Source organism: Somniosus microcephalus, chromosome 19 (assembly GCF_052327205.1).
Source record: "Somniosus microcephalus isolate GS21.2 chromosome 19, FLI_Smic_1.0, whole genome shotgun sequence".
NCBI classification, from domain to species: domain Eukaryota; kingdom Metazoa; phylum Chordata; class Chondrichthyes; order Squaliformes; family Somniosidae; genus Somniosus; species Somniosus microcephalus.
The window spans coordinates 44,473,474-44,487,987 of record NC_141005.1 but is presented as its reverse complement, the minus strand read 5'-3'; the positions used below and the strand labels follow the sequence as shown (position 1 = coordinate 44,487,987).

The following is a 14,514-nucleotide window of genomic DNA, read 5'->3' as shown; positions in this document are numbered from 1 at the left end:
TTGACTTCATGGCTCTCCAGCACTGTGGTAGAGCATGCACCTTCTGCCTGGTCAGTTGTCAGCACCACCCTTCCCACGTAGAATTTCAGTAATGGTTTGTAGAAGACCTAAGGAACTGACCGTCTGGGCTTTCATCACTCCGAATGCACAAGAGACTGTAATCTCCTAAAGCAGGTCAAGTAGTTTTCAGCCAACATGAACGTTCACAGGAAAACCAGCACAAGCCAGCCTGGCCAGTCAAAGTGCACCAGATTCATTATTGATCAGGAGAGAGGATTTAATATCTACAGTTTCTGGGTTTATGGACACACAGTTCCTTTGAAATTTATCAATTTTCCAGAGAGAGGAAGCTACTCAACGTTTGCTCAAAATCAGAAATGTTCTTGCTTCACAGATGGGCTACACACGCCTTTTCAATAGGCTACTGTGTTAGAGGATGTACCTTTGGCTTTCCAGAGCGATTAGTGACAAGACGGATCTCCTTTAGGTTTCCATGCTCTTTGCAGATCTCCTCCAGGTCCTCTCTAGTGCAGGAGAAAGGTAAACCTGATATAAAGACCTTGTGTTTCTCTAAGCTGGTGCTGTACCTAAACACCTGGAGAAGAAAAAGCACAAAACATTAAGAGTTACACTGTTAAAAACGAGTTTCTTTAAAGTTCTGCTGCTTCTGACATAGAAACATAGAAGATAGGAGGAGTAGGCCATTCGGCCCCTCGAGCCTGCTCCGCCATTCAATGAGATCATGGCTGATCATCCAACTTGGTACCCTGTCCCTGCTTTCTCCCCATATCCCTTGATCCCTTTAGCCTTAAGAAATATATCTAACTCCTTCTTGAATATATTTAATGAATTGGCCTCAACTGTCTTATGTGGTAGAGAATTCCACAGGTTCACCACTCTCTGGGTGAAGAAATTCCTCCTCATCTCTGTCCTAAATGGCTTACCCCTTATCTTTAGACTGTGACCCCTGGTTCTGGACTCCCCGGCCATCGGGAACATCCTTCCTGCATCTAGTCTGTCTAGTCCTTTTAGAATTTTATAAGTTTCAATGGGATCCCCTCTCATTCTTCTAAACTCCAGCGAGTATAAGCCCAATCGACCCAATCTCTCCTCATACGTCATTCCTGCCATCTCAGGCATCAGCCTGGTGAATCTTCGCTGCACTCCCCCCATGGCAAGACCATCCTTCTGTTCAATACAGTAAATCCTGTAAAGATCAGTCCTCATTGCTGCCTTGCAAGATTTGCAAAATAGTGGCTACCAGAAAATGAGATTATCAGGATCTGTGACAAAGCAAGTGGGTAAATGAGAATACATCGTTACAAAACGTATCAGGAAACAAAGGTCTGTGTGAGGATTGAAGGAACCATCTCAGATAAGCTTGAGATGAGAGCAGAATTCCATCTCATCATGTAAGCTTGTTCAATATTGTTTCGAACCGGATCACAAACAAGCCAATGGGATACAGACACCCTGCAGGCAGTGAGCTCAAGAAGTGTATCTGACAGGACCTGTGGTTAAATGGGTCCTTTCACTTCGGCCAATTGGAACTTCTTGAAAGAAAGGAAAAGTTGCACAAGACAAAGGAAAGAAACAACAAAACCATAACACAGATACCAAAAGTAGTACCTTAAATTCTGGATTCTTTGCTTTGTCGACGCAAGGTGAAACAAACATTGGCCGGCCCTCTAACTCCTGACGGTCCAGCCGCAAGGCGTTTGCTGCCGCATTCTCCTCTTTAAACTCCACATAACAATATCCTCGAAAATGTCCCCTATTACTGTAAACAGGGCGGATGTCTGCAATCTGGCCAACGCTTTCAAACATCTCCTTCAGCCTCTCCTCAGGATTGGGCATGGAGTATGAGAGGTTACTGACAAACACAGTCAGGTCATCCTTGCTGTTATCGTGAAGAACTTTGTTCTTTGTGGCAGCTACAGCTTTTTGTTTTTGCAATGCTGGAGACTCCAGGGTCTTTGCACTGCTTTTACGACCGAACAGACCACATTCTGTCGACATATCTTCCTCAGCTTCGTCCAGTTCCCCAGCTCGAGGCTTTTTATTTGGTTGATCTGAAATTCAAAGATGAATCATTAGAAATCTCCTCTTGTGGCCATAAATGGAGCAGGAGATAGGGGGAAAAAACTAAAGCAACAGGGGAACCTGCCCAAGCCAGGTTACAAGCCCACTGGTGATGAAAATATAGTAGAAACCAGTGTTAAATCTGTGATTTGGTTAGGCCTCAACTGGAGTATTGTGGACAATTCTGGGCACCACACTTCAGGAAACATGTAAAGGCCTTAGAAAGGGTACAGAGGAGGTTTACCAGGGATGAGGGACTTCAGTTACGAAGAAAGATTGGAAAAGTTAGGACTGTTCTTCTTGGAACAGAGAAGGTTAAGAGATGACCTAACAGAGGTTTTCAAGATGATGAGAGGTTTTGATAAAGTAGATAGAGAAAAACGATTCTCTCTGGCAAGTGGGTCAATAAACAGAGGTCATAGATTTAAAATCATTGGCTAAAGATCTAGACGGGAGATGGGGAGAATTTTTTTCACTTAGGGACTTGTCGGGACCTGGAACGCTCTACCTGAAAAGGTGGTGGAAGCTGATTCTATAAATAATTTTAAGCGGGAATTGGACAGGTATTTTAACATGAGGAATTTACAGGGTTACGGAGAAAAAGCGGGAGGGTGGGACCAAGCACGACTGCTCTTTCAAAGAGCCAGCACAGACACGACGGGCCAAATGGCCTCCTTCTGTGCTATAAGTTTCTATGATTCTAATACATAGAGGAAACCTGTTACTAACTGAATAGTACATGCTCCAGTATAGTCTGGCATACTTTTCTGGGTGTAGATGAGGAATTTCTTCACCCAGAGAGTGGTGAACCTGTGGAATTCTCCACCACAAAAGGCAGTTGAGGCCAATTCATTAAATATATTCAAGAAGGAGTTGGATATATTTCTTAAGGCTAAAGGGATCAAGGGGTATGGGGAGAAAGCAGGGACAGGGTACTGAATTTGGATGATCAGCCATGATCTCATTAAATGGCGGAGCAGGCTCGAGGGGCCGAATGGCCTACTCCTGCTCCTATCGTCTATGTTTCTAGAAATAAATGGGTGTATCTGAAGTGAGAAAATCCTGTTCCAACCAGGTCCTGTTGAGTGATTAGTCAGTCAGTACAGGTAGACTACCTTTTATCCGAACTTCCGAAAACCGAAACCCTCTAAAAACCGAAGGTTTGTTTGTTCAGCGTAAGTCATGCGCACGACATGACCAGAGTGGCGCACGACTCACGCTGAGCAGAGGGTCAGCGTAAGTCGTGCGCACGACCCCCCGCGGACCCCCGCTGAGCAGAGGGTCAGCGTAAGTCGTGCGCACGACCCCCCGCGGACCCCGACCCCCGCCGACTTACGCTGAGCAGAGGGTCAGCGTAAGTCGTGCGCACGACCCCCCGCCGACCCCCCCCGCGGAACCACCTGACTCTCTTCCAAAGGCTCGAAAGCAACGAGAGCTCTGAGCCCGCGACGGTGCCGGCCCCTGTTCCGACCGAGCACGACGACCTGTTGGTGGAAATGCGGAACTTCATTGCATTCCAGGCTAGCAGCGACGGACAAGCCACGACTGCGGACCCCGACCCCCGCCGACCCCCCTCGACGCCGACCCCCCCCGCGGACCCCCGCCGACCCCGACCCCCCCGCCGACCCACCTTCCGAAATCCGAAATTTTCCGAAAACTGAAACACGGCTGGTCCCGAGGTTTTCGGATAAAGGATAGTCTACCTGTACTAAACTTCCCAGTCTCAGATACCCCGATTGATAGTTGAGACCAGAAATGATGTAAATACACTTTTGTACTGTCTCCTCTCACTTGTTCGGTATATATAAAAACATTTGGATAACTAACCAATGGATATCGCTAAATTATATCTGTTCACCATAAGAGCCTGTAGCTGCAAACTGAGGAGTTTTGTGGTACATTTGATACAACAGCATTTCTCCACAAGGCTGTGAAAACGAAAGCTTAAAATTTCCCCATGTTAGAGAACACGATAGTTTTAAAACAAATTCTTGCCCTCTCATTACTGTTCCACTCTACCAGATTTCCCCTCTTTAAAATGTTGGCACATACAGAATCGAGCTAATTCATTAACTACATGAGCTGCAGTCTTCTCACTGGGCGTCATACCTAATTGTGCGCCCCATTCCTCCTCATCTACTTTGCGTTTGTCTCCAGGTAATGCCTGTTTCTGGGCCTTTTTTGCAGCTTTCTTTTCAGATCTGCCTTTCTTCCGCTGCGCAGTTTTCTCCTCTTCCTGTTTTGTCAGCAGGGCTTCCTTCTCTGCAGCCTGGGCAAAATATTAAAAATAGTTAAAAATTGGGGTTAAAAAAACAAATTCACCTCAAGGAGGGTTTTCTTTTTCTTTCAATAATATTTACAGCTAACCTCTGTGTAGCCTGGTCGAGTGAGCGGAAAGAGTACTAACATGCTTAGATAGCTAATTAATGTATATCGCCCAATCATATCTGTCCCCCACAGAAACCAGCTGCTGCTCACCTAATAAACTGTGAAAGAATTTTAATTTTTTGTAGTTACTAAAGTCAGTGTTCCCTGTAAGCTGCACTTTGTTCTGCGCAGTCTGTTTCCAAAAGTGGAAAAGAACTCTATTGGAATCTCCAATCTTAATGAACACACAGAAGGGGAATTCAGAGGGTGCGTCATTCCAAGCCACCCCTGCACACCTTCCTATGGTCAGCCCTAAGAGCGGCTTTGCCAGCCTCCCTTAATGTACAATGCATATCAATGATTACAATGCATCCCCTACAGTATTGACTAATCATGTCAGAAGCCATTGCACCCCAGCATTGGAAGAATCTCTCCCTCTCCTGGTATTTCCAAAAGCGACTTCACACTGGCAAAAAGCGCAATTCACAATATACTAACTTTGGCTCTCCGCTCATTAACTCGGTTAAGTCTGGTCTCCGTCTTCTCTGCAGCTAAGTCCCAATCTTCCAAAGAGCCTGGAAAACGAGAGAAGGATAAAAGGTGTTTGTATTACTCAGAACGAGTTTCAGGAATCCTGCTGGAAGTCTCTCTTAAATTACTGAAGGAGATGGTTCAGTGTTGAAAAGAGTGGTCATTATTTCTTCTCATTGACCTTTCTTGACCACAACTGTTACAGAACCATGCTTAAAAGTTGGATAAAACTTGGCCAATAGGATTGATTCCCTGCAGCTCAGCAAATGTTTCCAGTGAGTAACTGAGCCATAAAGGCCAGATTTGATCCCGGGACTGGGACTGGGCTGCGTCAGCGGAGCTCAGGCTGTTGGTTAAGGCTCCTGCAATTAACATCAGTGCCACTGGGCTGGAGGGAGAAAATCAGCCTTGGTTCCTGGTTGCTATCCAGTGACACCTGCTGATAGTGTACGTTGGACATTGGGTGAGAATATGATCAGATTCAGCTGTGATGCCTCTTCAGTCTCGTACCTGCTTACTGCCAAAGGTCACACGTGAATCAGGGCCACTTAGATAAGGTACTGAAGCGTGATTAGTGCCTTTGGAATGTAAGTGAACACCTTCAGGTAGGAGAAAAGTGAAAGAGAGAACGAACTTCCATTTATATAACGCAGTATCGCATCCTCCGGATGTTCCAAAACAAATTATAACCAATGCATCACGTTTGAAGTCCAGCCCCTTTTATGAGGCAAATATGGCAGCAAAATTTGAACACAGCGAATTAATGAATGATCAGATAATCGTTTCTAGTGGTGTTGAATGAAGGAGGAATGTTTCCAGGATACTGGCATAACTCCCTGCTCTTCTTCAAATAGTACCATCAGGCGAGAACTTATTCTTGAGCATGATAACTCTGCACTGTAACATCCAGTGAGTGTACAGCAGAGACTGATCCTGTCCTTACCCGATATCCACACACAAATACTTTCCACCCAGAGTAACTTGATAGCGATCAGCAGCAGGAATATTTGTTGGTTTTTTTTCCTGCCTTAGACCATGGGCATTGTAGCACTTCTGCACGAGGCTGGAATCAGCTAATTCATCATAGAGCAGGGATTGAACCTGGTACCTTTCAGTCTGTATGACTGAATACCATAGCATGTACTGCATTTACTCACCGAGTCATTGGGACAGTCTGTCTTGATGTTTTCATTGAGAATGAGAAACTTCAGGATTCTTGGGGCCAGAATGCATCATAAACCTCTCAATTTCTTTGGAACTACAAAGTAGCAGAAGAACCACCCAAAGCTTCCCTAGTCAAGGGCACTTGTTCTGTGGCTTGGGAAAGAATTTTCCACACCTGTAGGATCAGACGTCCTTCAATAATAACACCCTCTGACTGTCTGGAGATCAGTTCTTGAATCTTGGCTCTATTAAGTGCAGGGAATATAGCCTTCCCTGACAATCTGTCTTCTGACAAGATAAGGTCACACTCATTTGAAACAGTCAGATGCAGCTCCTCACCAGCCACCACTGTCATGTAGGTCAATATTCGTAATGGGGCGGGACCCTAGTAAAGTCTGCAAGTATGTCCAAGGAGCGCATCAACATTTGCAGGGAGTCCATGGGAATGTGACAGTATCTGCAAGGGGTCCCTGAGAGCAAGAGGCTCCTGGCCGAATGTCAATATTTCCATGAGGCACCTCATCCACTGCCTTCGAAACAAGTCTCAGTCTCAAAAATATAATTTCACATATTTCAATCCAAACTAGTATAAATTAATCTCATTTTACTTTCTCCACCCAAGTAGTCCTTTACTCAGCCAGCATGAGTGAGGACTGTGTTAACAGCGTCACTTTCACATTACACACCCTCACTTCATTTTCAGCTGCATAATATACTCCAAGGTCTCAGGTATTCTTTCTCGGACACTTAACATTATACACTCACTTACCCTCTACCCTCTCGAAGGCGAGCAGCACATCACAGACATGCTCGGGATAGTCGGTGGTACATTGCACGGCCCGATGCAAGGCCTTTCTGCAGTGCTGGGGGTCACCATGAGCTCTGCAACATAATAACGTGCAAAGAGAAATAGACTGAGTGTGTTGTTAATGAATGCAGAGGCGCAGGCATGCAGTGGCAGTAATGGCACCTGTGATGGAATCCACAGATCCACTCACTCTGTCTTTGCTGTAACGTGCATTTTTCTAAGGACACAATTATGTTTCCTTGCTATCCCTGTAGCTGGAATGATTGTTTTTAATAATATGCTCTTATTTTTCATTACTCCTGCTTTATTTTTATCGGGTATTTTATTATTAATTCTTATAACCTTTCCTGTTCCCTGAGTATCTACATTATTTTTGTCTCTATATGTACGCTGACCTTAGCTCCCATCACTTTTACAAAAATCTTTAGGTTACCACTATATCCACCCGAACCCTCTCCCCACTTTACTAGTTTAAAGTCCTTTCTATGGACCTTGGATCCCACACAGTTCAGGTGCAACCCGTCCCAGTGGTACAGCACGTGAAGAATGGCCACCTGGACAGGGTTCTGAAGAGCACCCACTGCCCGTACACCATACTCTTACATCAACCAGTGCCTTCAGGAAAGGATAGAAGATAATTTGTGAAAAATAAAAGTGAACAGTTGTTTGACGAGACTGATGCTCTTACCGCTCCAAATTGCAGTACTCCAGCCACATGTTGGCGTACATCGCATTCCCTTTGGTCATTATTCTGTCCCAGAGTTCCCGAGCTTTCTGCATGTTTTTACAGAGTCTTGCCTAGAAAAGAATTTAAAATTGTAAGCACACAAACAAGGGGCGAGCAACCTTCCGATAATAAAAAACACAAACCAATTCTCCTCATCCCTGGGTCCACAGGGCACAAACTAGTCACCCTCATCCTCGGGAACACACGACACAAACTAGTCACCCTCATCCTCGGGAACACACGACACAAACTAGTCACCCTCATCCTCGGGAACACACGACACAAACTAGTCACCCTCATCCTCAGAGACACGGCACAAACCAGTCACCCTCATCCTCAGGGACACACGGCACAAACTAGTCACCCTCATCCTCGGGAACACACGGCACAAACTAGTCACCCTCATCCTCGGGAACACACAACACAAACTAGTCTCCCTCATCCTCAGACACACGGCACAAACTAGTCACCCTCATCCTCGGGAACACACGACACAAACTAGTCACCCTCATCCTCGGGAACACACGACACAAACTAGTCTCCCTCATCCTCGGGAACACACGACACAAACTAGTCACCCTCATCCTTGGGAACACACGGCACAAACTAGTCACCCTCATCCTCGGGAACACACGACACAAACTAGTCACCCTCATCCTCGGGAACACACGACACAAACTAGTCACCCACATCCTCAAAGACACGGCACAAACTAGTCACCCTCATCCTCGGGAACACACGACACAAACTAGTCACCCTCATCCTCGGGAACACACGACACAAACTAGTCACCCTCATCCTCGGGAACACACGACACAAACTAGTCACCCACATCCTCAAAGACACGGCACAAACTAGTCACCCTCATCCTTAGGGACACACGACACAAACTAGTCACCCTCATCCTTAGGGACACACGACACAAACTAGTCACCCTCATCCTCAGGGACACACGGCACAAACTAGTCTCCCTCATCCTCAGAGACACGGCACAAACTAGTCACCCTCATCCTCAGAGACACGGCACAAACTAGTCACCCTCATCCTCAGAGACACGGCACAAACTAGTCACCCTCATCCTCAGAGACACGGCACAAACTAGTCACCCTCATCCTCAGGAAAATATGGCACAAACTAGTCACCCTCATCCTCAGACACACGGCACAAACTAGTCACCCTCATCCTCAGACATACACGGCACAAACTAGTCACCCTCATCCTCAGAGACACGGCACAAACTAGTCACCCTCATCCTCAGGGACACGGCACAAACTAGTCACCCTCATCCTCAGAGACACGGCACAAACTAGTCACCCTCATCCTCAGGGACACGGCACAAACTAGTCACCCTCATCCTCAGGGACACGGCACAAACTAGTCACCCTCATCCTCAGAGACACGGCACAAACTAGTCACCCTCATCCTCAGGGACACGGCACAAACTAGTCACCCTCATCCTCAGAGACACGGCACAAACTAGTCACCCTCATCCTCAGACACACGGCACAAACTAGTCACCCTCATCCACACGGCACAAACTAGTCACCCTCATCCTCAGACACACGGCACAAACTAGTCACCCTCATCCTCAGACACACGGCACAAACTAGTCACCCTCATCCTCAGGGACACGGCACAAACTAGTCACCCTCATCCTCAGACACATGGCACAAACTAGTCACCCTCATCCTCAGGGACACGGCACAAACTAGTCACCCTCATCCTCAGGGGCACATAGTGTAAACCACCCTTACTCATTCTCAGGAACAGTACAAACCACCTGTCCTAATTCCTAGACACATGCAGGGCAAACCTTCTCTCTTTTTGTTACCAGGAACACAAAGATAAAGCAGCTACCTCCCCAGAAGCACACAGCACAAACCATTCTTCCTCATTTCTAGGTACACACATTGCCAGTTCCCCTCCACCCACCCCCCACCCCACAAAGCACTTTTAAAAGGACTACATATGTCTGACAAATCACCTAGATCACCTTTGCACAACTTATATATAGGACAAGTGGCTGAAGTCAGTAGCGTACGCTGGTAATAATGAAGCTTTTGAATTTACAGATGAGGAACAAACAAAAAAAACTGGATAATTTGTGCCCTTGATGAATCTTATTCAAATGCAAGGAGGCCCAGCAATTATTTGAGGAGCACTTAATTAGGCTGGAATGTTCAAATTATTGAGTCAGCTTGGAATTTTCAGAGATAAGTGAGGTCATATAGCTTCAGCAGTTGCTAAGGCTAGAAGATGAAAAGAATGCTGAAAATAAAGGTAAAGGTTCACGATAACATAATGGTTTAGCACAGATTATATTTATTATTTTCCTTTTGGAGAGCTGGTGTAGTATATCTACTGCAAATATATTATAAATTCACTTGATGGCAAAGCTCTGAAACAAGGTCTGGTGCGATGCTCTGACAATTTTTGAAGATGAGGCATGCGCGGGAAACCGGCACTTCCGTTCCCCTGAATGAAGGGGTTCAGAGTTCGAACGCGTGCGCAGGAGAGGCAGCGCGTGCGCATCGAACTTACGTTTTTTTTGCAGGTTTTCCCAGGAGGGTATGTCTCCAGCAGTTAGACATTTAAAAAGCAGGCGCAAGGCCTGCTTTTTACAAGGTAAGTGGTGAATTAATTAAAATTAAAACATTTTTTCCACAGGTTTATTATTTTAAAATACTTTAAAGCAAGGTAAGTTTATTTTTAGCCCCGTTAGAAAATAAAATAATTATTTTTTTCAAAAATTTAAATTATTGTTTAAAAGTTGTTTCATGTAATTTATAGTTTATTTAAAAAATGTGATTTAAAAAAAAAATTATTTGAAGATTTAGTGATGTTTTGGGGCCCGTAGTATGTATAAGTTTTGACCTGTCAAACTTATGAATGGGCATTCCCTGCTCCGACTGGCTCCCCATGGCCCACGTGATCCCAGGGGACGCATCGAACTAACTGCGCCCCTGGGATACACAAGCACTGCGCGCCGGCAGCCGGAGCAGGCCCAGGGTCGGAATTCCATGGGGGCCCACAGCTCAACGGCCGGCGCACAAGGCAAGTGCAGGTCGGGGGCTTACACCCGCGGGAAGCCCCCGACCCGAATTTCTGGGCCATTACCAAAGTATACCTAGCTAACAGGACTAGTGAAGGTACTCGTGAAATTGTGAGTGGCTAAGAACTCACCTATGAGATCAATCTAAAATACAGCAGGCAGAGTATCTAAGATAAGGACCGAAAAGACCCAAAATGTTTGTGCTGTTCTTCTGGGGAGGGAGCTGCTTTACCTGTATGCTCCAGCTGCAGGTCTCAGCTATTGTATAATATGGAATTAAATAACATAGAACACAAATACATATGTAAATATCTACAAAATATCTGAACAAAGATGACCATGTCAACTTATGAGTAAACAACCAGTTATGGACATCAAAGTCTCGTTTCCGTCTGTTCATGTATATTCAAACCCAAGTTAAGCAAAGCTGATCTCCAATAGCAACTTGCACATATATCTCCACAGATGATTCACCACAGTCACTGGGGACAGAATAAGGGCAAGCTATTGAAATCCCACAGAAGTGAGGAGTGCATATGTATGGTGTGGTTGAGCAAATTGGAAGCAAGCCATTATGATCTTGTGGAAAGCAAGTTTCCTCCCAGCACAAGCAGCCCAGCTGAGGGGTAAAAACAGAAAACGTGCAAAAACTCAACATGGGAGCAGATCCCCCATGCACACAGTGGAAGATCATTTCTTATGTAGCGGTATCCTCCACAGGGGCAATCCAGATAAAAGGGCTGCATAAACCAGAGTGTAAGGGTGCTGTTTCTTCACCACCCCCACCTGAGTCCCAGAGTCAGCACAAGCAAGAGCTTGTTGCTGTATGTCTGCAGTGGGGTACACTGTAGGCACATACATGGAAATAAGTACATGCAAACAATTTAATATTGTGGGCTGGTTATCAGAGAATGTTGCCTCTGTCCTGACCTCAATAGTATGTTGCCACACATAAATCATCTACTCAATGGGAAAGAGACTTAGTAGAATTTTTCAGCTTTATAAAATGATTGACAAAGTTGACCCAAAGTATTCACACAAAGGGTTCAAAAATTAACAATTTAAAAATAAGGATATTAGGAGTAAATAGGGAATCCAGACCAATGCAGTTCACACAACGGGTAATTGACATCTAGAATAAGTTACCTGGGATGGTCATTAAACAAATAGAATCAATGGGCGATTGATAAGAGACTGCTGGGAATTGATCTGAAACATGCATTGCTGCCCATCTCACAGAGTTTACTGATACCGGACTCCCTCCTCCTTCAAATATATCCAGAAGACAAAATAGACAAGCCAAAGCCTCATCAAAATTAATCCAAAAATCATTTAATTACCTATATGAAGATAGAGCTACCATTCCCAAAGACCCACAGCAATGTGGTTGACTCTTAACTGTCCTCTTAAATGGCCTAGCAAGCCACTCAGTTGTAACAAACCGCTACGAAACACAATAAGAAGAATAAAACCGGACCGACCATCCAGCATCGACCTCGGCACCAGCTAGACACGACAATGGCACACCCAGCCCAGTCGACCCTGCAAAGTCCTCCTACCAACATCTGGGGACGTGGGCCAAAATTGAGAGATGTCCCACAGACTAGTCAAGCAACAGCCTGACAGTCATTCTCACAGAATCATACCTTTCAGCCAATGTGCTAAACTCCTCCATCACCATCCTGGGTATGTCCTGTCCCACCGGCAGGACAGACCCACCAGGGGTGCAGCACAGTGGTACAGTCGGGAAGGAGTGACTGTGGGAATTCTCAACATTGACTCAGGACACATGAAGTCTCATGGCTTCAGGTCAAGCATGGGCAAGGAAACCTCCTGCTGATTACCACCTACTGCCCTCCCTCAGCTGATGAATCAGTACTCCTCCATGTTGAACACCACTTGGAAGAAGCACTGAGAGTAGCAAGGGTACAGAATGTACTCTGGGTAGGGGACATCAATGTCCATCACCAAGAGTGGCTCGGTAGCACCACTACTGACTGAACTGGCCGAGTCCTGAAGGGCATAGCTGCCAGATTGGGCCTGCGACAGGTGGCGAGAGAACCAACACGAGGGAAAAATCGACTTGACCTCATCCTCACCAATCTACCTGTCGCAGATGCATCTGTCCATGACAGCATTGGTAGCAGTGACCGCACAGTCACTGTGGAGACAAAGTCCCGACTTCACACTGAGAACACCCTCCACTGTGCTAAATGGGATAGATTCAGAACAGATCGAGCAGCTCAAAACTGAGCATCCATGAGGCGGTGTGGGCTATCTGCAGCAGCAGAATTGTATTCCACTACAATCTGTAACCTCATGGCCCGGCATATCCCTCACTCTACCACTATCATCAAGCCAGGGGACCAACCCTGGTTCAATAAGGGAGTGTAGAAGAGCATGCCAGGAGCAGCACCAGGCGTACCTAAAAATGAGGTGTCAATCTGGGGAGGCTGCAACACAGGACTACATGCATGCTAAAAAGTGGAAGCAGCATGCTGTAGACAGTGCCAAGCGATCCCACAATCAACGGATCAGATCAAAGCTCTGCAGTCCCACCACTTCCAGTCGTGAATGGTGGTGGACCATTAAACAACTAACGGGAGGAGGAGGCTCCATGAATATCCCCATCCTCAATGATGGTGGAGCCCATCACGAGTGCAAAAGACAAGGCTGAAGCGTTTGCAAACAACTTCAGCCAGAAGTGCCGAATGGATGATCCATATCGGCCTCCTCCTGAGGTCCCCACCATCACAAAAGCCAGTCTTCAGCCAATTCGATTCACTCCACATGATATGAAGAAACGGCTGAGCGCACTGGATACAGCAAAGGCTGTGGGTCCCGACAACATCCCGGCTATCGTGCTGAAGACTTGTGCTCCAGAACTAGTCGCGCCTCTAGCCAAGCTGTTCCAGCACAGCTACAACACTGGCATCTACCCGACAATGTGGAGAACTGCCCAGGTATGTCCTGTCAACAAAAAGCAGGACAAATCCAATCCAGCCAATTACTGCCCTATCAGTCTACTCTCAATCATCAGCAAAGTGATGGAAGGTGTCATTGACAGTGCTATCAAGCGGCACTTACTCACCAATAACCTGCTCACTGATGCAGAGTTTGGGTTCTGCCAGGACCACTCGACGCTAGACCTCATTACAGCCTTGGTCCAAACATGGACAAAGGAGCTGAATTCCAGAGGTGAGGTGAGAGTGACTGCCCTTGACATCAAGACTGCATTTGACCGAGTGTAGCATCAAGGAGCCCTAGTAAAACTGAAGTCAATGGGAATTGGGGGGAAAGCTCTCCACTGGTTGGAGTCATACCTAGCACAAAGGAAGATGGTTGTGGTGATTGAAGGTCAATCATCACAGTCCCTGGACATTGCTGCAGGAGTTCCTCAGGGCAGTGTCCTAGGCCCAAACATCTTCAGCTGCTTCATCAATGACCTTCCCTCCAACATAAGGTCAGAATGGGGATGTTCGCTGATGACTGCACCATGTTCAGTGCCATTCACAACTCCTCAGATAATGAAGCAGTCCATCACCGCGTGCAAAAAGACCTGGACGACATTGAGGCTTGGGCTGACAAGTGGCAGATAACATTCGCGCCACACAAGTGCCAGGCAATGACTACCTCCAACAAGCGAGAGTCTAACCACCACCACCCCTTGACATTCAATGGCATTACCATCGCCGAATCCCCCATCAACATCCTGGGGGTCACCATTGACCAGAAACTTAACTGGACCAGCCACATAAATACTGTGGCAACAAGAGCAGGTCA

General features: G+C 46.2%; 1 protein-coding gene across 1 annotated transcript in view; it reads right to left on the bottom strand.

The window, feature by feature from the left end:
* sart3 (spliceosome associated factor 3, U4/U6 recycling protein) overlaps positions 1–14,514 on the bottom strand; it is a 32,976-nt gene that overhangs the window by 3,263 nt on the left and 15,199 nt on the right. The window contains exons 12-17 of the mRNA XM_085961722.1: positions 7,641–7,750; positions 6,914–7,026; positions 4,948–5,024; positions 4,192–4,351; positions 1,630–2,072; positions 443–595 (exon numbers count right to left, since the gene is read on the bottom strand). Coding sequence (XP_085817848.1) covers positions 443–595; positions 1,630–2,072; positions 4,192–4,351; positions 4,948–5,024; positions 6,914–7,026; positions 7,641–7,750 — 1,056 coding nt within the window. The remainder of the gene's footprint in view (positions 1–442; positions 596–1,629; positions 2,073–4,191; positions 4,352–4,947; positions 5,025–6,913; positions 7,027–7,640; positions 7,751–14,514) is intronic.